Below are 22630 nucleotides of genomic sequence, written 5' to 3' on the forward strand. Positions count from 1 at the left end.
CGCTCCACCCTCATACCTCCGCGGGTGCACCCTCATACTTCTTTTGTTTAATATATATAAATTACTTTTTTGAGCGCCCCTAGTAAATTCCCCCCCTTCACCCCCCGCAACCTGCCATGATGCTCCCTCATGCCAAAAATTCCTAGAAAAAGCCCTGATCATCCCCCTCTAAAACCATTGATCTATATTGATTTATAGGCTATACAATCACATATTGCGTTAAAATTGCACTTTTAACAACCGCATTTTCAAAATGTTCTTAGGGGGGAAGCCCCCAAACAATCATAATCCATGTTTGACCATCCCCCCTGGTTTGATTTCATAACTCGACCACGGACTGCATCACTCCTGATTTAAGGTACCATGCCTGACACATCATTACTGTGCACTTGTAGCCTTTTAATCAACCTTGACAAAGCCCCTGTTAAAAAGTCGCTGTTACCAGAATGGCAATGACCAAATTAATAAGTATTACTAAAGACTGTAGTAGTGGTAGTAAGTAGTAGTAGTAGTGGTGCTGTAGTAGGCCTGGCATCATAGTAAAGTCTTTTCAGTTACAGTACTAGTACAGCGTTCAGTTGGCAAAACAGTTCATATTATGAGGCTACTCAGTCAACAAGCTTACAACTCAGTGCATGCGTGTGCGGGGGTGGAAAAAAATAATCTGCATCACCACCAAAGTGGTCTTAACACCGTGTTTATTTTATTTCAAGAAAGTGAGGGCATGACCGTCTACAAATAAACATTATTTGCAAGTCCTCTACTCAAGAAAGAGAAAACATTGATCAACAAAAGAACAAAAATAAATATTTGTATATTTTCTTTAAGATATATGCAACTGATTGCAGAAATAGAGAGAGCGAGAGAGAGAGAAAAAGACAGAGAGAGGTCTCAATTAACATTTCAGAAGTCAGTTCGTTATATTGGAGTTTGAAATGCACTTGAAAGCCATTGATTACACAAAAGGGCTGGACTCCTATTCTTAAATAAAAATCAATAAGCATGTGAATATAGGCATAGAATGGAAACTATTAATAGCAACATCGTCTTTTTTTCCCTCCTCTCTTAAGTCTGAGTACAATGGTAGGAAATGGCACGTGTAAGAAATGCAGCCTGGCTTCGCCACCTTTCCAAGAAAATCTGTCGTCTATCACTTGATGCCTTTTGTGCGTCTCGGGTGAGAGAGCCAAACAGAAGTCGCGGTTTTTATATAATATTTATATAACCAAATACAATGTTTTACAGTTTATTTCATGTTGTAGTGTATGTGGTGTTTTTTTTCATCCTATAAAGGTGTGAAACCTGAGCAGTTATTTTTGAAATAACAAGGTCCCCCCCGAGCCTCACATCATCACATCACCTCCACCTTGGTGTACTGCTAAAAGTGAGAGCTGAACAGAACAGACCATGGATGCCTAAAATCACAAACACCACCACCACCACAGACAACTGTGAGGTCGCCACAAACACTTTGAAGATACATACATACGTTTTTTTTCCATCTTGTGCGTGACAGTAATAAGTTTCGTGAAGAAAACGAAAAAAAAGGAGAAAAATAAAAACACTTGCACAAGATTAAAAAAAATAATAATAAAAAAGAAGAACAGTGATATAGTACAACAGAGTCTTCTTAAAATACGCACTGCGGGAAAAATACTTAACAATACCATTATTGTCAATTATTATCATGATACTAATATTATTGCAAAAAGACACCAATCTGAAATGTTCTGAAAGATGTGAATTTAAGTTGGGACTCATAATAGCGGATTCTGTTGTTTTTTTTTTCTTTTTCTTTTGTATTTCTCTAGACTACCAAGGCGTCATGATTTTTTTTTTCGTCATTTACAATCAATCCGAAGTGGACTTTTAAGAGCACATCAGAAACATGCACATGGAATACCAGAGTTTTTAAAAACGCTCAGAGTCGAGACTCCTGATATAGTCTTACAAAAAAAAACATTAAAAGGTGTGGGGTATAAATAGTCTTTTTTTCTTCTTAAATAAATAAATACACTTGATATCTCGTAGATAAGGTTCAGAGAGGGATGGAGGGAGGGAGAGAAAGGAGGAGGGAGAGGAAGGAGGACACAAACGTGAACCGTTCCTTGCTGTCAAACAGCCGCAGTGTATTTGAGGAGCACTGCCCACAGTGAAGCCAGTACGAGACGCCCATCAGTCAATCAATCAGTCTAAAAAACACCCAGAGGGTTAACACAGGAAAGGGGAAGAGAGAGAGGTTGGTATTCATATATCTATATATGTTTACATATATATAATATATATTCTTTTAAAAAGGAAAAATAAAAGAGACTAAATTAATAAGACACAAATTGACAAGTCTTTATGTGGAACAGTACACTAACACGAACCTGAAGCTAATTTAATAAGGAAGCACTGGGCACGACAAGTTTGAATTTCCACCCCCAATACAAGCGGACACTGGCGCATTTTGAAGCGTTAACGGTAGAGCAGGAGGGGGGGGGGTACCTTTTATCTCCTCGCCTCCTTGTCTCCCCGCGGGGACTATCGCTCGTCGTTGAGCAGAGCGCTAAGCTCAAGGCCTTGGAGGAAGCGTGACAGTAAAATGAGACAAGAAAAAGGAGCACTCGCACATTCCACTGGGATTAACCAGGCGACCCCCATCAGTCAGTTCTGGTGCCGTCACATGCTCCCCGAGAAGAAAAAGAAAAAGCACCGCTGTCTTACGCCTTTTACTTTCTATATTTGAAACCTCCATTTATTCTCATCTATTTAATTTGAGCTCGTCTGTCGCCAGCCAGGTCAACTGGCTAGAATTAAGCCATCAGTTGCTCGCTTCCTTACATCGAGGTCGTTCGGTTTCACAAGCAATCGATCGACCCATTGATCCCAAATCGATTAAGTCGATCGATTCGATTGGTCGGACTCTACGTCTGGAGGCAACATGGGTGGTCAGGGTAAGGGGGGGGGGGTTGGGGTTTGAGGATAACAGTAAGGTCACAGCTGGACCATTCGCCCAGACCGTCTTCGGACAAACAGTAGGAGAGGTTAAAATAGTACCATTAAAATATTTAGGATTTGTGCACTTATTTAAAAGAAAAACTTAAAAAACATTAACGGAAAAACAGAACGTCAAAAAAAATAAAGAATAAAAATAAACAACATCCATAAAACAGTTTGTGAGTCAGTCAGGCACCATCAATGTGATTTCTGGAGCTATATTTATATATATATATATAGTTTTTCTTCTCTTTACAGTGTCAATGTCCCTACCAGAGGTAGTCTAAATGGGGTGTATGCCTGACTGCACCTAATGAAAAGCCTGCTGCGCTGCCGACCGGCATGCCAGAGAGAGGAATCTGCCAATCCAGAGAGGTGGAGGAGGGGGAGGCAGACAGGCAGGCAGGCAGGCAGGCAGACAGGCGGGCAGGCAGCGGAAGGAAAGAGAACAAGAGAGAGAGAGAGAAAGAGAGAGAGAGGGGGATGGGGGTGATATAGTGGGGGATGGGGCACCTGAGCACCACCGCCTTAGATAGGACCAGCAGACTAACCTGATTTTACAATTTATCGGCATCAGCCGTTTTATATAACAGTATAGCTGAAGATGATGATGATGATGATAGTGGTGGTGGTGAAATGTGAGGTGAAGTGTAAGTGGCGGGGGGGTAAATGTGAGGCTTGATTGGTGGTGGTGAATGGTTGTGTGTGGGGGGGGAGGGGGGGGGGGGTATTTTTCCTCTTTAAATATATATAATAGCTATAATTTGCCCATCTTCCCTTGGAGCACAGGGCGTGCGTGTGTATACAGCCAGTAGAGTTGAGCCCCCCCCCAAAACACACACACTCCACACACACCCCCAATCCCCAATAAATTCCCCTGGCCTGTCGGGCTGAAAACACTGAGAGAGACAGTACAGAATAAGAGGAGGTTGGTTAGTTAGTTGGTTGGTCTGGGCACGTCAGCTCCATTAGGGCTCAGAGGGAAAAAAAGGGGTCCACCCTAACGCCCATGGAGGACTACCAATGATGACTACCCCTTTTTTTTCACTTGACCTCAGACACCTTCAAATCAATGCATTTGAAGCAGGTCAAGTAGCATCCGGTGGCACAGACACAAACTTACACCCCACTCGTTTTCTATTCTTTCCTGCTTTGCTTGAAAATGGAATTAGTTTGACGTAGTTGAAAAAAAAAAAAAGATAAAACTGACCCCAACCACCCCACCAACCTGGGGTGTGTTTCTTGACAGGTGTCTTGACAACCAAGTTAGCAACTTATTCTGTTGCAATGCAATTTCCCCATTGGCAACCCACCAATTAGCTAACTGATTAGAAAGGATGCTTTCAAGAAAAAGGGGTCCTGACCTAACCTCACCTCACCTCACCTCAACCTTCCAGTCCTGAATCTGCAAAAAAAAGAGATAGATAGTCACAGAGTTGGGGGGTAGGGGTGGTGACCTCAGCTCATCTCAGCTCGCACGAAGGGAGCGGATCCGTTTTTAGAGAAACGGGTCGACGCCGAGCCCCATGAACGAGCCCGGGTCCATGTCGAAGGCGGCCTCGTACGAGGCCTGCGAGTTCTGGTGCATCTTCTGGTGGTGGCGCAGGTTGGACTTGCTGGAGAAGCGCTTGTCGCACAGCAGGCAGGAGAAGGGCTTCTCCTTGGTGTGGATGCGGCGGTGGCAGATGAGCTGCGTGGAGACGCGGAAGGCCTTGCCGCACTCCAGGCACTGGTAGCGCTTGGGCTCCGTGTGGATGCGCCGGTGGTTCTTGAGCGCCATGAGGTTGGTGAACTCCTTCTGGCAGACGGCGCAGAAGAAGCTGCCCGTCTTGTGCGAGTTCTTGTGGTTGAGCAGCGAGCCGGCGTGCCGGTAGGCGCGGCCGCAGTGCTCGCACACGTGGCTCTTCTCCTCCGGGTCGCCGGCCCCTCCTCCGGGCGCGCCGCCGTCGTCGTCTTCCTCCCCGTGATCCTGCATGTCGCTCGGGTAAGCGCCGCTACCGCTGCCCCCGTCACCTCCACCTCCGCCGGCCATGGTGCCACCTCCTCCACCTGCTCCAAACGCCTGGCCGATCTTGGGCAAGCTGCCACCGCTGCCGGGGCCGCCCATGCCACGCGGGTCCATGCCGCCCGAGTGCCAGTCCATCTCGTCCTCCGCCATGGGCATGCCGTCCGGGTGGTGCCTGGGCGGGTAGCCCGGGTACGGAGTCTGGATGTGGGGGTGGTGGGGGTGCGGGTGGTGCATCTGCTGCGGGTGGTGCGGGTGACCGAGGTGGTGGTGGTGGGGATGGGGATGGTGCTGCTGCTGCTGATGCGGGTGATGGAGCGGGTGGGGGTGGGGGTGATGGTGGGGGTATCCCGAGCCGGACGCCCCGCTGCCCACGCTCCCCGTGGGGCTGGTGATGGCGCCCTGCAGGGGGCGGCCCTTGCTGTGCACCTCCATGTGGCTCTGCATGTGGGCGAACTCGCAGAAGGTCTTGCCGCAGTCGGGGCAGCAGTGGCGCGGCATCTGCGAGTGGCGCTCCAGCTCGGCCGCGTCGGCGAAGGTGCGCAGGCACAGGCCGCAGTTGAGCAGGTCCGCCGAGTGGGTCTTCTTGTGGTTCAGCAGGGAGCCCGCGTGGCGGTAGGAGCGCCCGCACTGGTCACATCTGGAGGGAGAGAGGGAGGGAGAGAGAGAGAGCATGATTGAGATGGTGTGATGGATCAGGAGAGCAAAGAAATGCATGCAGATAAGATGTGGTGTGAGAAAAAAAGAAAGAAACAAAGAAAGAAAGAAAGAAAGACACAAACAAAGAAAGAAAGGAGCAAGAGATGGAGAGTGTGAGAGTGACAGGAAGAGTGGGAAGTGCGAGAGAAGAAAAAAAAAGACAGAAAAATGAAAGTGAGAGAGAGAGAGAGAGAGAGAGAGAGAGAGAGAGAGAGAGAGAGAGAGAGAGAAAAAAGGGAGAGGGAGAGGGAGAGAGTGAGAGCGACGAAGAAAGAGAGAGCACAAGAGAGAGGAAAAAGGCAGAAGAAAAGGACGAGAGGTCAAAGCTGACCACATCAACTCTGCCGCTTCGACTTAAAACAGCATACGCACAGGAAATACGAGTCAGGGGAAGGGGGGGCACGGCAGGGGATGAAGGGGAGGGTGGAGTGCATGGAGTTTCGCTGCTGCTCGAGCATATACAGTATGGGAGTGTGCAAAGCAAAAGCCTCTCATTTCAGAACTCGACATTCAAGCACATCAAGGCCCCGAGACCGAGAATGAGAAGAGAGATTCCTGAAATCTGTAATCAATGAGTTTAGGGCCCAAGAGAGAAACAGACAGCAGAGAAGACTACACACCCAACCCAAACATGATCTGAGTCACACAAAGGAGTCGTCTGTTGTGCTACAGACAGACAGGGAGCAGATGAGTTCAAGGTCTTCTTGGCCGTCTGACTCCGGGATGTTGGAGAGGCTTCTGCATGGGTGCGAAACCCAGTTTAACCCTTTTGAGGACTATGGATTTTTCTCAGTACTTCTAGTTTCTTTACTCCCATAGAACCTAGTTTTGAAGCTGCAGTGTGTAAGACTGTGGCCAGAATAGGTGTTGCGACTATGCTCCCTAATCGAAACTGCGCTGCCTGTTGCCAAATTCGACCTTTTTACGAAGTAATAAACTAATATAGCATGACCAAAGTACAGCACGTTTTGCAGCTAAAAATGTAAAAAATGCAGCTGGAAATTCAAAATGGTGGACATGGGACATCCACCTTTACATGTACGAAAAGAGTAATTGTCCTAGTCACACTGAACCGACCATCTGCATCAATGGAGTTCTCGCAATGTAATAAGATATTACCGACGCACATTATATATTGATTTGTACTTTGCACATCCTGTACGATTAATGAGTACATCTGAATACACTGAAAAAATAAGCCCGTCATCAATCATCATCATCAAGAGATGGATGTGTCAATGTAATGTAAAGAGAGACACTTCACTTGACGCCCACTGCATATTGACGTGTATATTATGTGCGTCTTGTGCTGCTGCTTCATGAGCACGGCAGGCAGCAGAGTGAGTCACTGAGATTAGCGGCTCTAAATGAGCAGCAGCATCCCACCCACGCAGACGGGCCTTATTCAGCCCGTTCACCCCATCCCCTCCCCTCCTCTCTCTTCCCTTCTTTTCCCTCCCCCTCTCCCCTCCTCTGCCTACGGCACAGTCATCTTGCATTCACACAACAACCTGTCTGCTATCAGCCACATCCCCGGTTCAGAAGGTGTGGAGCTGCCTGCATCATTTGTTGCAGCCTCATCCAGCCTCATCATCTCCTCATCCAGTTTCTCCTCGATAGAGGAGCTCCCTGGGGGGGCATTTCAGGAACATAGCCAAGTGATCAAGCTGGCCCAGTTAACCTACAGAAAGAGGTAAACCTAGTAATACTGCTGTAATACTGCTGTATATTCAGTATATGAAAGATATGAATTCCTTAAAATGACTAAAAATGAGAACGCGGGGCTCTTCAAGGTGCCAATTCACCTCTACCCTCCTCTTGAAATGCAGCATGATGCTATTCAGCTAGTCTACTCATTCAATTGAATCTTGAAAAAATGGCATCTTGAATCTTGAGGACACGTGCAAAAAAAACAACAACAAAAAACAGTGGCTGATCAAAAATGTGGGTTTTAAATTAACTCAGTTCAGTGTGATAGAAAGCTTCTACTTTTTCGTTAGCCTGCCCTGCACCTTACCTTGTTGAGGTTGGATGAGCATAAGACAGGGTGAAATGGCATTTAGTCATTTTGCTGCAAAATGCTTCCTGTCCAAATTAGAACTGCCCCAACAGTTTCTTGTTTTAAAAGAACATTAAAAACAGCTATTCTCATCTGCCTTCGGTGAGTTAATTACATACTATCCATAACACAAAATAGTTTCTTCTTTTTCTTCTCTTTTCTCTACTCTTTAGCACATTGAATGACATTTAAAGATAAAGATTTCATGTTGTTAATGTCATATCTAAAGGTGCCTAGCCAAAAAACTACACGTTTAACACCCCACCACCTTGACTAACAAACACTTTGGGGGAAACACTGCTGCACTTTTCACACGTTTTCCAATCCAGTTTCAGTCTCTGCAACATGTACATGGAATCAAATGGCACCTGAAAAATGAAAAAAGGTTGCACCATGCATAGGTTTCTTTACTACACAGACGAGTTTCGGCGTTCTGCCTTCCTCAGTGTACCTATAAACAATATTTTGGTCAGCACCCTTAAAAAGGAAGAGAAAAACTGTTGGGTGACGCCTGCTCAGACCCTTATGATCAAACGGCACCTCCCATGGGCATGCATGGCAGGACTTCTACCTTCTACCCTGCCCACTTCTGTCCCCCACTGACATGGCCACGAAACAACAATGCAGCCTGGGAGTCGGGACAGTAGAGATGAGAGATTCAGCCCCATTCATTCCTCCCTTTGTGTCCTCCACACCACAGCTATCCATCATTACCACACATACAAAGACACAGCAATAGCCTGAGGGACTCATGAGTCATAAAAATGTAGTTGTAAACAACTGGACATTTGGTTGAAGCTTGGGGCCTTTGGAGTATGAAGCCTTTAAGCAACATGAAGTAGTCAACTTGCCCAAAATGAATATCTTATGACTCGATATGACCTGAGAGAGAGAGAATCTGTACAGACTCAGAAAAGATTTCTTTTTGTTTTAGGAACAGTCTTACTGATAAGAGATGTGTTAAAGAGTCTCTTACTTGTAAACAACTGGACTGAAATATTCAAGCCCCACAAAAGTTTACCCACGACTAGAATCTTGACTTTTAAGCCTGATGCTGTACACTGCATTGACCTAGGTGCCTGGAGCTACATAGACGCTGCATTCAGGCTCTTGAGATTTGAGTTTATTATTAAAAATGTGGCTGTTATAGCTGAATGAATATATTCTAATGCAAGATGAGGACGCCAGCTTTTAAATGCAAATTATTTCAAGTTTTCATGTGCTTCGGAGGCTGAGATATTAAAGTTTTTATAGGCTGAGGGCACCTTTTCCAAAAAAGGGCTTAGGCTTTCAGGTGTTTATTGAAGGTGCCTTAGGCTAAAATGGGTTAAGAAGACCTGAAGGAATGAATGAGATTCTCCCAAGTCTGACAAGGGAAGACGTATTAAAAGAGATGACTTACGTGTAGCACCTGTCGCCGCCCTCCTGGCCGTTGGCGGAACTGCGTCTCGATCTCCCACCACTCCGACTCCCACTCCTACTCCCTCCACCAGCACCAGCACCACCAGCGGCCCCCAGGCAGCGGTGCCTCTTCAGGCCCGAGCGGCCCTGGAAGGTCTTGTTGCAGGTGGGGCAGCTGAAGGTGCAGTTGCCGCGGGTGTGGATCTTCAGGTGGTTGTGCAGGATGCTGGAGAGCCGGAAGGCCTTGCCGCAGGTGGGGCACACGTGCTTCTTCTTCTGCGTGTGGATGCGCGTGTGGCTACGCAGCGCCATGGGGTTGGAGAAGGGTTTGCTGCAGAAGGTGCAGCTGAAGTGGCCCGTATTGTGCGTGTTCTTGTGGTTGAGGAGCGAGCCCGCGTGCCGGTAGCTTCGCCCGCAGATGCCGCACTTGTACGGGCGTTCTTCTCTGGGCGTGCCGTCGCCGGCAGCGGCGCCCGGCGGGGGTCCCTTGCACTCGTGGGCCTCGAGCTCGGCGGGCGTGGGGAAGGACTGGCGGCATTTTCGGCAGGTGGGCAGGCGAGGTTTTCGGCGGCCACTGCGGGAGCGCGGCGGTCCGTTTCCGTCTGCGTTCTTGCGGTTGGCGGCACATCGGTGGCTGAGGAGCTGCTTCTTGCCGCGGAAGGCCTTGCCACACTCCTGGAAGAAGGGGAGTGCAAAAAGAAAAATCGTCAGGACAATATACCACAATAATTCTTTTCACAATATACGGGTCATTCACGGTTTTTTTTTTTTTTTTAAAAGGTACACCGTGTAAGATTTTTTGTTGTTTACTTCCAGAATGTATGCTACCCATTCACTAATGTTACCTTTTTCTTGAATACCCTCCACCACCATTAAATTCAAAGTATTCATTATGACTGGAAAAATGTCACTTTTCATACATGAAATGGGGGATCTTCTCCATGGGCCGCCATTTTGAATTCCCAGAAATACACATTTTTAGCTTTTTGTTTTTTATGGGATTATAGAAGAAGATTTTAATTGCTTGTACATTAATCACAAATTATTCATCCATACTATATTGATTCATGACACCAAAAATCGATTCTAGCGGAAATCTAATGAAAAAAAACATTGAGTAGTTCGCGAGCATCAGCCAAAACAAATACTACCTTGTTGGCTTTCAATCACCAATTTATGTTTTTTAGCCCAGTCCAGCCCTGCCTACCTGGTGTCAGCTAAATGTAACTTAATAATAACAATAACAAACAACAACAATAATAATATGCCAAAAGCAATTTGCATGGTGAAGTCCTGGCTAATGTCCCCACCTGGCAGGCGTGCTTCTTGAGGCCAAAGTGGATGCGCAGGTGGTTCTTCATGGCCAGCTGGTTGGAGTAGGTGTTGTTGCAGATGGAGCAGTGGTACTCGCCCGTCTTGTGCGAGTTCTTGTGGTTGACCAGGCTGCCGGCGTGGCGGTAGCTGCGGCCGCACTGGTTGCAGACGTAGGGCCGCGGGTCGTTGGGGTCGTGCGGGGTGCCTGCCGCTGCCCCCGGGGACTGGACTGTGGATGATCCTCCACCGTCACTGCCTTTCTCTGGGCTGGGGCCCGCTGAACCGTTACCTGTAGTGAGAAATAGTTTGATGGATTAAATTACATGACAAATATTGTGTTAAATGATAATATTGACATTTTGAAACTGAACCCAAAACTTATAGAACAAATAAAATACACTTGTCAAAATGTTTTATCTTGTTTAAAAATATATATTTATTCATTTATAGATTTTTGTTCCAGGCATTCCAGTAGCAAGGGTCTCACGACACCTGGCTTGATTCAAAAAAAAAAAAGATTTAATGCTAATTAGCATTATCGATAGCTTTATCATCAAGTTTTTTTTATTATTTATTGATTATTACCTGTAGAGGGTGCCTGGCGAGGCCTACACCTCTGGGCCTTGCGCAGGCCGCTCTGGGGCCAGCTCTCCATTTCAAGGTCATCATCTACCATTTAGTTTTATATAGAATAATTAGCAACATCGATAGTTTTTTAGCGACTAATATTAATTAATATTAGTCATTATTTGGGTTACTTTTGAATCATTATTTCAGGTAACTAAGGGTTGTCGCCAACTGTGTTCTCCATTTTAAAAAGCTATTGCCAATTATTTTGGATCATTATTACGGGTCTTACCGGTGACCGAGGGCTGTCGTCGTCGGCGCCTCTGGGCCTTGCGGATGCCGTTCTGGGCCAGCTCCCCGTTCATCTGCATGAGAGTCTGGATTTGCTTGTTGAGCTCCTGGATCTTGGCCTTGTTCTCCTCGTGCACCCGCAGGTGGTTCTGCAGCTGCTTCTGGATCTTGAAGGCCTTGCCACACTCGTTACACGTATGTCTGAAGACAGGAGCAAGTGAACAACAGAAATAAATACAGGACATTATTTTTTTTAACAATGGATTCAGTTGCAGAAACTCTGCTTTTCCCACATGAACAAAAATATAATGTAATTGTAATAGGCATATTGGTAACACTTTAGAATAATGGATGCAAAAAAGCATTATAAAGACTTAATAAATAATTAACTATTGATGAACAAAACATTAACAAATGTTTGTAAATGACTAGTAAATGTAAACAAATGCTTGTAAATGACTGGGAAATGCTATGTTAATATTTTATATTTATCAAACATTTACAAGTTGCTTGTAAATGAATAAAATACTCTGTTATAAGGTGTGTAAAATCTTGCATATATCATTTGTAGATATTTTTATAAAGCATTACTACAATTTAGTTAATAATTTAAATGTTTGTTAATGTTTTGTTCATCATTAGTTAATTATTTACTGAGTCTTTACTAAGGAACATTATTATAAAGTGTTACCGGCATATTGTAGTTAACATTTTAAAAATGTCTTCTTTTGCCACACTGATTGCTGGCACACATATGCCTAAAGACAGGACCAAATGGTGGAAAAAAATATTCCAACAGGAATATTGCAATTAAATAATGAAATTAGAAAGAAAGTCTACGTTTGCCACATATATTGCAATTACATAATTAAATTATTTAACAGTAGATTCAACTGCAGAAAGTCTACTTCATTTGCCACACTCATTATGCATGCCTAAAGACCAAATGAACAAAAAAGGGATATTGTAATGAACTAGGGGTTTAAAAAGTAATGGCAATGTATTGATGCATCGATCCTTCGGCCGGCGATTGAATCGAATTATAGGGCATTCTTAAGTATCGAACACAATTGAATCGCTGGCCCCTGCCCAATGCCCTAGCTCTATAACATAATAGGAGTGGAAAAGTAATTGCCAAAAAGTCAAACCGAATCTAATCGCATCGAATAATAAGATATCGATATTGAATCGTGTCGTCATGGAGGCTGTGATTTACACCCCTATAATTAACCCATTGATGCTGGATGCTGTGCATACACGACACTGACCTAGGTCTCCTGGAGCTGCATGGATGCAGCTTTAGGCTCATGGAATTTCAGATATTTCTAAATTTAAAAAGTGTTGGTATAATGAACATGTTCTAATGCGAGATGAGGGTCTTAGCTTATTTCATGTTTTTATGTGAATCCAACAATGAGATCAGGTTTTTATAGGCTGATGGCACCTTTTCCCAAAAAGGGCTTAGGCATTTATCAGACTTTTTTTTGCCGGTGCTTTAGGTTAAAGCGAGTTAAATAATTAAATGATTTTAATAAATAATGGACTGCATTGGAGGTGTGTTAAAAGAATGGAGTGGGGAACAGGAAATTGACTAGAATGTTTAGAAATGTTGTTAAAACATTGATAAGGCGTCTCATTTCACAAATATTTGCACGAATGTCTAAAGAGAGAAATTTTACAAGATAGGATAGGAGGTTAAGAAATGCAATAAATAGGAAGGAAGTAACTATTATAATACAAAGGTTTAACAAGTTTAAGTCTATTCCTGAGACTTCATATTCTTCCAAACTTTACATACAAGGTGAATTAATTACCCAATTCATCAAGCACCACCATACACAATACTTGAGTGTTGCAAAATATACCTTGTTGTATAATTAACCTCATAACCCCAGGGTTAAACATACTCCATGTAAGGTGTGCGTTTGTCTTGTCTTACTTCTTGAGGTCAATGAGCGTCCTCCCATGACTTGTGTGGGTTTGTGTGTGTGCATCTTTACTCGTACTTCTTGATGTCAAAGTGTGTCCTCTCGTGCCTCTTTTGCGTGTGTATGTCTGCGTTCTTACTTCTTGACGTCAAAGTGTGTATGTGTATGTGTGTGTGTGTGTGTGTGTGTGTGTGTGTGTCGTGTGTTTTCTTACTTCTTGATGTCAAAGTGTGTGTGGTGTGTGTTGAGTGTGTTCTTACTTCTTGATGTCAAAGTGTGTCCTCTCGTGGCTCTTCAGAGCCAGCAGGTTGTAGAAGCGCTTCTGGCAGACGTAGCAGCGGAACACGCCGGTCTTGTGTGACTTCTTGTGGTTGAGCAGTGACCCGGCGTGCCTGTAGGCCCGTCCGCACTGGTCACACTTAAACACCCTATCTCCACCGACACCGGCACCAGAACCTCCAACACCACCACCATCCTGGTTCCCCTTGGGGCGCCGCGCGTCGTTCCTCCCCAGCATCGGGGCCTCGACGTCAGGCTTGATGACCTCGCTCTTCACCTCATTGCTGAGTCTTCGTCCGGGGCACGGGTGGTTCTCCAGGTGCTGGAAGCTCACGCAGGAGATGCCACACTTGTTGCAGATGAGGCTGCCGCCGCCACCACCACCGGCAGTGCTGCTGCTGTTCGACGCCCGTGCCGGTTCGGCTTTGGAGCTCCTCATGGAGCCGTTTGGGCTAGAGCCGTAGTGTGTGAGCGGAGGAGGAGGTGGGGCTGGGGGTCCCAGGTGCTGCATGGGAGACTGGTGGTGTGGGTACTGCTGCTGCTGATGGTGGGGGTGGTGATGGTGATGGTGGTGGTCCACGGGGTTGATGCTCGGAGCCTGGTTCTGGTTGTTGTGCATCAGCTGATGAGCCATGAGGTCTTGTTTGCGCGTGAAGCTCTCTCCGCACGTGCTGCAGATGATCAGGCTGCCGTCTCCCTGGTGGCTCTCGCCCCCCGGCTCCTCGTCCTTCTCCGCCTCCAGGGAGGACATGGAGGAGGGCCCGGAGCTGGAGGGGGTGCCGTGGACCTGGGTGTGGCCCCGCAGGTGGCTCCTGAGGGCCCCCATGCTGGCGTAGTGGTTGCCGCACACCGAGCAGTGGTACATCTCGCCGTCCTCCTCGTCCTCCTCCTCGCCGCCTCCGTCGTAGTTGTCTTCATCGTTGTGGCGTGGGTGTGGGTTGTGGTCCTGCATCCCTCTTCCACCACCACCACCACTACCGTAACCTCTGGCTGGGTCACTGGTGCCCATCATACCTCCTCCTCCTCCTCCTGCTGCGTGCATGTTTTGGTGGTAGCCACCCTGCTGAGGGTGGTGGGGGTTGTGGTGGTCCGGGGTGCCGTAGTAACCCTGGGACGAGTCGTAGCCGACGGGTGTGCCGGTCTCTCCGATCAGGTGCGGGCTGTGGTGGTGGTAGTCCATGTGGCCACTGTGCGAGCCGTTGGTGATGGAGTTGTGGTGGTGGGGGTGGGGGTGTTGGCTGTGGTGGTCCTGCTGCTGGTTGTGGTGGTGGTGGGGGTGAGGCGGGTGGTGATGGGCCTGGCGCATGGGGCACGGGTGAGACTTGATGCTGGCGATGTCACCAAACGTCTTGCCACAGTCTGCACACATGTGCCTCTCCATGAGGTGGGCAGGGGGTGGTCCGCCGTCGTCGTGAGGTAGGTGCCCCGTGGGGGTGCCATCCTGGGGGTACGGCACGTCGTACTGGTCTTGGTACCCCATAGCGTCGCCCCCCTCGTCTCCGCTGGCGTGCTGGATGTGTGAATGCTGCTGGCCTCCTCGGTTGTGACGTTGGTGGTGTTGTTGCTGGTCCATGCCTTGCTCGTGATGCATGGCGGGAGCCCCGCGCGCCTGCTGCTGGACCTGAACGTCTGGTGGTTCCAGCAAGCTCTCCCCAAGCTCTTCGCCTTCCTCACCCATCTCCAGGTCCTCCTCCATTTCCGGATCCGACGGTGGGTAGCCTCCGTGCTGGTTCTCCAGGGTCTGGGGCTCGGAGGACAGCCAGTCCCCCTCTGCGCCGTGGGCGGAGGTCTGGGCGCGATGCAGGCGGTGGTGGCTGCGCAGCGCGGCCAGGTGCGGGTAGTTCTTGCGGCAGATGGAGCACTGGTAGACGCCCGTCTGGTGCGAGCGCTTGTGGTTGATGAGGCTGCCGGCGTGCCGGTAGCTCTTGTGGCACACGTCGCACTTGAACTTGCGGTCGCCCGCGTCTGGAGACTCCGACTCGTCCTCTTCCTTGACCTCGTGGTCGAACGAGTCGTCTCCGTCCTGGAGGTCCTCTCCGCCCGAGGTTGTTGACCTGGTGGCCCGCTGGGAGTTCAACGCGGGCGGGTGTCGAGACGGCCGAAGCTCCTGGTCCTGGTCCTGGAAGGGGTCGTCGGGGATGTAGATCTGGCCGTTCTCCGCCGAGCCCACGGGCTGCTCGTAGTCCTCCTGCTGCTTGTCCAGCAGCGGCGGCATGGGCGGCGTATCGCTGGAGGGCGGGTAGTCGGGCGACTGGCTGGCACTGTAGATCAGGCCCGGGTCCTCGTCGGGCATGTTGACGGGCAGCTCGAAGGACACCGAGGACGAGTTGTGGAGCAGGACGTGGTCCTGGAACTCATCCTCATTGGGGAACGAGACTTGGCACAGGTGGCAGAAGTTGGCCTCGGATGGCGACCCGTCGCCACTGCCGCCGTTCTGCTGCGAGCCCATGTACGGTTTCCTGTCGGCGTGGGTGGCGCCGCCGGCGGAGCCCGAGGCGGACCCGGGAACACCGCCCATGGTCTTTGAGTGGGTGCGCTGGTGAGCGGTCATGGCCGCCTGGTTGTTGAGCTGCTTGAAGCAGATGGGGCACTCGAAGGCGCCCATCTGGTGGCTCTCCTTGTGGCGGTACAGGCTGCCGTAGTGCCGGTAGCTCTTGTCGCACATGTTGCACTTGAATGGTCGGTCGCCGGCGTCGTCGGAGGAGCCGGCTTTGTCGCCGGACGCCAAGGCGGGCACGGCGGCACCACCGCCGCTGCCAAAGTCGTCCTCTTCCTCCCCGTCCTCCTCGCCCTCCAAGTCCAGGCTCATGTCGGCCTCTAGATCGGGAGCAACGTCAAAACTCCGCCGTCCTCGGGCGTTTTCTGCGGCGCCGGCACTGCCACGTCGACTGCCACCCGACCCTCTGGCCCCTCCGTTGCGATGGACCCTCTGGTGCGTCGCCAGCTGTGTCGCCAGCCTAAAGGCTTTCCCGCACTCTGTGCAGGCGTACTTCTTGCGCGACGTGTGGATGCGCAGGTGCATCTTCAGCGCCAGGCTGTTGGACAGCTGCCTCTCGCAGATGTGGCACTGAAACGAGCCCACCTCGTGCGCCTTCTTGTGATTGGCCAGGCTGCCGGCGTGCCGGTACCCGCGGCCGCACTCGTCGCACTTGAACTTGCGGTCCTCGTCCGTCGCCGCCAACTCCTGGTGGCTCTCCATGTGTTCCAGTAGGCTGGGCATGTTGGCACACACCACGCCACAGTGCTTGCATACAAACCCTTTGGTCCGTCCCGGTTCTTGCACAGCCATCACAGACGCTGTGGTTCTGGTGTGCTGGTTCCTCTGCCAGCCGGATTCATTCGTGAAAGTATTGTTGGTGGGGGATTTGACTCTTCAGAGAATTAGAGAAGGATCCGAGAGTTCCATATTCGCGGGACTTCTAAAGAGACTATCTGTATGCCCCCGCGGAGGAGAGGGCGATAAGCACGAGATATGAGGTCAGTCATTCAAATTCACTCCACGGGGGAAACCGCTTGAGACGAAGGGTTGCAGGCACCAGCTGGGAACTGTTGAGAGGGAGGAAAAAAGAGCAAAGAGAAGAAATAACGTTATCGGTGAGAGTGTAGGCAAAAAAAAGAAACGCGCGCTAAAACACAGTCCGCTTTATGTCCGTGAGTCATCGCAATGAAAGTTCCATGAAGTCACTGACAAGCCACTGTCTCCTTTACTTTGCTTACCCAGCGATTTTACAGCGGCCGAGTCGCCTATTTATGGACATTTTAGAGGGAAAACCCTGAGATGGCTTTTACGTAATCACTGCAAAGGGATACTATTAATTTCACGAATATCCTTGATAAAATACGACATAACATCGTAGTTTCCCTCTGATTACACAACAGGCAGTTAACGAATAAAGTTAGCCGGCTACAGGCGACTCTTTTCTCATTCATTCAATTCCAACAATGTAATCAAATCCGGACATTATTTTTTCTCTCCAGACCGTTCTAGCGATGGATGGCGGGGACACAGAATGGATAATTAAGCAATATTCAACATCTGCACAGCTGACTGCAGAACTTGCACTCTTTTAGCTCTCCAGCTAGGTAGTTCTAGCGCATCGAGATGGTGGCTAGCACAATGGCAGCGCTAGATTATTTACACAGTAAACAATTAGCTGGTGGCTAACGGGCTAACTAGCTGTTCAAACAGAACATGTAAGGATTCTCCCTCTTATAAACGTTTGAATGCGCCGCACAGACCAAGCCACACAGGCGCACAAATAGGCCACAGCGAAAGTAAATGATTGCGCAAGAGTAACAATTGATGCAGACGGTTAACAAACTTTTGATTTGATTTTGCTTACCAAATTAGCTTGCGTTACCTAGTGCTAGCCAGTTCGCAAGCAATATAACAACTAGCTAACCCAATGGGCAGCTAATGTTAGCTAACGTTGACCATCGAACTGGTAAAAGCTAACTTGCTAGCTACCGAAACAAAATAACGTGGTTTCAATCAGTTTGAAACACAGAACATAAATATATACTTACAACAGTGTAGGGGGAAATCGACATATAGTCAGCCCAAAGCTATACTTTTTGAGAATCACGACCCATTGTTCTTTCGGGACGACTTGCTATCAATGTCCCCGTTCTATGCCTCAATTGTCTTTTTCCATCCCATTCCACACACTTCCTGCTCTTGTTGCTAGGAAACAGGAAATGTGCATCACGGAAATCAGTCCCCATTTTCACAACATCTGTTCACTTTTCTCTGCTATGAAAGATAAGGTAATGCTTCTCAATCACAAAACAATGTCAGTTATTCACAACACGAATGCTTCCTTCACTCACTGTCCCTGTATCATAAACACTCTGACCGCATCTAAAAGGGCAATTAATTTGGCAAGGAATCATGTTAGCTTGTTAATGTTCTCTGCTAGCTTTCTCCTCCCACCGTCATCCCTCCGGAGACGTGAATCTCTCCTCCCTTTTCTTCAGTTTGAGTCCCCGAATTATTTAGTCTCTTAAGTAAATAGATGCTATGGGCATTTATTCTACGATATTTCTGTAATTCAGACAATCAAGTCGCTCCATGTTCAAGTTCAATGGATCTGCCGCGACAGTGTGCAGTTGGACGCGTTGAAACCAATCTTTCGTCATGGTCCTAAAGCCGTCCTCGCCTAAACAGTCGCTCAGTGGTGCGCAGAGAAAACAACAAATACATTGACCTTAATTTGAGATTGTTAACAGTATCTTTATAAACCAGACCGTCGGCAATACAGGTAAGGGGCAACATTAATTATGATACAAAACTTTAGTGTAACCCAGCATCAGATACTTTCCCCCTTGCGATGACAGTAGGGCGCTATTACGCTTGTTCAGCCGGTCCTAAAGCCAGCCATTTTGAGTCACACTAGCTGACAGAAAAGCCGAAGACGCGCCTGTCATGCTATTTATTACATGCATAATGACTGTATTTCTGGCAATTACTTCTCCGTGCGTGTCCAACCAGGAGCATGAATCACCATGTGCAATGCCCCGTGTCACTGCAATCTAGGGAATATTGAAACTTCTGTAGCGAAAGCGTTTTGCCTAATTGTCCCAGAGGTCCTAATGCCGGCCATTTTGAGATATCTTTTATTCCTGATGAATTTAAATAGACTCGCCCTTGATGTCGAGTCGATCATTCCTCTTTCCCTTAGTAGCCTACACGTTTTAAATTATCATCACGTGCGTGAATTATTTAAACTGTATGTCACAAACAAAAATTGCACCATAGCCTATTCACCCTTTTATTTATTTATTTTTACATGTCACACAGCAGTTCAGAAGAGATGGCATCTCCTCAGCCTGGCAGTCCGTCCACTGAGGAGCAGTACACACCTCCACCAACAGCAGAGAAGGAGGCCAATAAAGGCTCAGAGGACATCAAGGAACAGCCGCCCCCCACCCGCCGCAGAGGCAAGGGCAGGCCGCCCAAACCTAAGCCCACGTACAAATGTGTTGCGTGCAAAGAAGCATTTCCCAGTCCGTCTGCCCTACGGAGCCACAAGGCCTCCAAGCACGGAGGATCACAGTCCGAGTCCCAAGGGAAGCACACGTGCACGCAGTGCGACAAGAGCTTCACCAGCCGCTCCCAGCTCTCCAAGCACCAGCGCTCCCACTCCGATAACCGCCCCTTCCAGTGCCCGCAGTGCCACAAGGCCTACAAGACGCAGACGGAGCTGCGCAACCACAGCCGCTCCCACACCGGCGAGAAACCTTTCGTGTGCACCGAGTGCGGCAAGGCCTTCATGCAGGCCATCTGCCTGCGCATCCACATGACCCAGCACAGCGGTGAGAGGCCCCACTCCTGCCCGCAGTGCTCCAAGAGCTACCCCACGCTCTCCAAGCTCAAAGTGCACCAGCGCTCCCACACCGGCGAGAAGCCTTACTTCTGTGCCGAGTGCGGGAAAAGCTTCGCCGACCCGTCGGTGTACCGCAAACACCGGCGCAACCACCAGGGGCACCGGCCCTACACCTGTAGCCAGTGCGACAAGACCTACACCGAGCTGAAGGATTTGAAGAACCACGAGCGCTCGCACACGGGCGAGAAGCCGTACCTTTGCTCCGACTGTGGCAAGGCCTTCTCGCGCTCCTCCTCCTTGGCGTGCCACCTGCGCATCCACCTGCAGAACAAGCCGTATCAGTGCAGCCTGTGCAACAAGGGCTTCACCCAGCGCTCGTCCTACCAGTCGCACCTGCGCACGCACTCGGGGGAGAAGCCCTTCCTGTGCCCGCAGTGCGGCAAGATGTTCTCGGACCCGTCCAGCTTCCGGCGGCACCAGCGCGCCCACCAGGGCTTCAAGCCGTACGTGTGCGACAAGTGTAACAAGCGCTTCCGCCAGCCGGCCGACCTGGCCGTGCACCAGCGCGTGCACTCGGGCCAGCGTCCCTACAAGTGCCAGAACTGCGACAAGGCCTTCGTGGCCTCGTGGGACCTGCGGCGCCACATGCTGGTGCACACGGGCCTGCGCCCCTTCTCGTGCACCGAGTGCGGGAAGTCGTTCGCCGAACGCTCGAGCCTGAACAAGCACCGGCGCGTGCACACCGGCGAAAGACCCTTCAAGTGCGACCAGTGCTGTAAGTCCTTTGTGGTGTCGTCTAGTTTACGCAAGCACGAGAGGACTCACGTGGCCGAGGCGGCCCAACAGCAGCCGCAACACGAGGGCACCCTCGCTGTGGCTGTCGTGGCCACTGTAACTGATTCTCAGATGCATCAGCTAGGGCTCCCACAGTTCTCCTGCAGCATGTGTGAGCTGACCTTCGGGACATGGGAGGAGGTGCAGGCACATGAGAGCTATCATTTGGCCACAGCCGCCGTGCCACAGCCAGCGCAGACCTCCACCGTGGTGGCGCTGCCCATGGGTCCGCACGTCTGCGCCACCTGCCAGGCCGACTTTGCACAGCTGTCCGATCTGCAGGAGCACGAGAAGATGCACCCCAAGCCGCGGCCACACGTGTGCGAGAGCTGCGGCAAGGCGTTCCTGAACAAGGCCGGACTGCGCAAGCACCAGCGCATACACTCCACCGTCCGGCCACACGCCTGCCAGGTGTGCGGCAAGGCGTTTCTGTTTGCCGCCTACCTGCGTAAGCACTTGCGCACGCATCGGAGCGACGCGGAAGCGGGTGGTGCCGCTGAGCAGCTGATCCATACCCAGCCCCTGCCACCATCGGAGGCGCCCCCCGACGTGATGGAGTCTGCCACGGTGGTGGAGGCTGGCACCATCTCCCTCACGGTGCCCTTGACGGTGCCAGTGTCGGCGTTTCAGGCGCTGCCCACTCACGTCTACATCAACAAGGATAATGGACTTTGAGTTGGGCAGAAAGGATGGAGATGAGACTTAATCCAAATCTTAATCTTAATCGGAGACAAAAACTAATGGATTAATTCAAAAGCATGTGGCCTCTTTGTTGTTTTAAGTGCACCCTTCTCACTTTCCCATAATCACAGAGATCCATATACAGCTACAGTCAGAAGGAAACATACTGTAGCTGACAAAAACACTGCATGCGTATTTCCGTTTCACCCACGATAATGCTGGACTTCAGCATTACTTATTCAGAGCTGTGTAGGGGCAACAGTGAAGTTAACAGTTGGGTTAACCACATTTGCGGTGACGTTTTTACACAGAGAGTTTCATAATGGCTCAGAATGATGCACAATGACGCATGATAGCTCTGTCAATTATGCAGATGTACTCCCACATGCAGTAGTTCAGAGGTATTTAGTTTTCCTGTTTGTTTTCATTTTTCAGTCTGTCATGAAAACAAATTGGTAGGCTACTCTTAATGGCTTCTGTGATGTGAGCGCCCTTTTTATTTGAAAATAAATCCAATCAGTTTATGGTGTTAACATGTTTAATCATGTTCTGAAGAGTATGTTATTTTTTTATTTATTTCAAGATGTTTTGCTGCCCATTCACAAATGTTATCTTTTTCATGTTTATTTACCAGCATTATTCATTTCTAAGAATTCATTACTTACGCTTTCGTACCTGAATTATGTGGATCTTCTCCATGTCCGCCATTCTGAAATACCAGTCATTGACATCTTTGGCCTTAAAATTGACTACATTTAGGTCAGACCAATACACATTTGTTAATTGCGTTGTAAATATTCATGAATTCATTGATTATCAAATTTGTGAATGGCAGCACACAAAATGAACAACTAAAATTGCATACTGAATGTTTAATAAGGAGAATCAGTGATGTGGATGGATCATGCGGATCAACCAATGTTATGAACGCAGGATTATTTCGCTTCATTTTTCAGTGTTGTGTGACCAAGGTGCATAATAGTGTGCAACTATTTAATACTACCTGGTGAAAGTCAAACTTGATGTGTGTTGTACTATTATAAATATTTTTTTATTTCTATATGTAACGGACATGCCAATATATCTCATCTTGTCTTTTGCTTCCTCTCTGTTGGACACTGGTATTTAATTTAACAGAAAATGCATTGATGCACTGACTGCGCCTGTCAGGCCCCTTTCCGCTGGCTGTTGAGCCAAAACAGCGGATGTGATGAGTTGTGACTGCCGCTTTTGCAAAATAAAGACACACAAAAGAGTCTTAAAG

At 48.7% G+C, this 22630-nt stretch overlaps 2 protein-coding genes across 4 annotated transcripts; one reads left to right on the top strand and one right to left on the bottom strand.

The window, feature by feature from the left end:
• Positions 1–681: 681 nt before the first annotated feature.
• On the bottom strand, positions 682–18772 carry znf646 (zinc finger protein 646). Its single transcript, XM_063222095.1, has 6 exons — positions 18053–18772; positions 13507–17071; positions 11320–11519; positions 10457–10749; positions 9148–9821; positions 682–5627 (listed from the first exon to the last, which is right to left on the bottom strand). Exons 2-6 carry the CDS (start codon positions 16812–16814, stop codon positions 4481–4483), a joined length of 5622 nt encoding a protein of 1873 aa, XP_063078165.1. The 5' UTR covers positions 16815–17071; positions 18053–18772; the 3' UTR covers positions 682–4480.
• znf668 (zinc finger protein 668) lies at positions 18230–22621 on the top strand. Of its 3 annotated transcripts, none has more exons than XM_063222099.1 (2): positions 18230–18292; positions 19326–22621. In XM_063222099.1, the coding sequence occupies exon 2, from the start codon at positions 19339–19341 to the stop codon at positions 21358–21360; it is 2022 nt and encodes a 673-aa protein (XP_063078169.1). In that variant the 5' UTR covers positions 18230–18292; positions 19326–19338; the 3' UTR covers positions 21361–22621. The 3 variants fall into 3 exon arrangements, with proteins under 3 accessions (XP_063078169.1, XP_063078166.1, XP_063078168.1); XM_063222096.1 differs by lacking the exon at positions 18230–18292 and adding an exon at positions 18694–18786; XM_063222098.1 differs by lacking the exon at positions 18230–18292 and adding an exon at positions 18710–18786 and having other exon boundaries at positions 19329–22621.
• Positions 22622–22630: the final 9 nt, after the last annotated feature.

The sequence above is a fragment of the Engraulis encrasicolus genome, chromosome 17 (genome assembly GCF_034702125.1).
Source record: "Engraulis encrasicolus isolate BLACKSEA-1 chromosome 17, IST_EnEncr_1.0, whole genome shotgun sequence".
Taxonomy (NCBI): domain Eukaryota; kingdom Metazoa; phylum Chordata; class Actinopteri; order Clupeiformes; family Engraulidae; genus Engraulis; species Engraulis encrasicolus.

Excerpts from the sequence above, each read along its gene's own strand:
- znf646 (XM_063222095.1), bottom strand. The coding sequence starts at position 16,814 with ATGGCTGTGCAAGAACCGGGACGGACCAAAGGGTTTGTATGCAAGCAC. Across the intron at positions 10,750-11,319 it reads ACGACAGCCCTCGGTCACCG|GTAACGGTTCAGCGGGCCCC; the intron begins GTAAGACCCGTA and ends TTCTCACTACAG. Across the intron at positions 5,628-9,147 it reads GGCGGCGACAGGTGCTACAC|ATGTGACCAGTGCGGGCGCT; the intron begins GTAAGTCATCTC and ends CTCTCCCTCCAG.
- znf668 (XM_063222099.1), top strand. The coding sequence starts at position 19,339 with ATGGCATCTCCTCAGCCTGGCAGTCCGTCCACTGAGGAGCAGTACACA.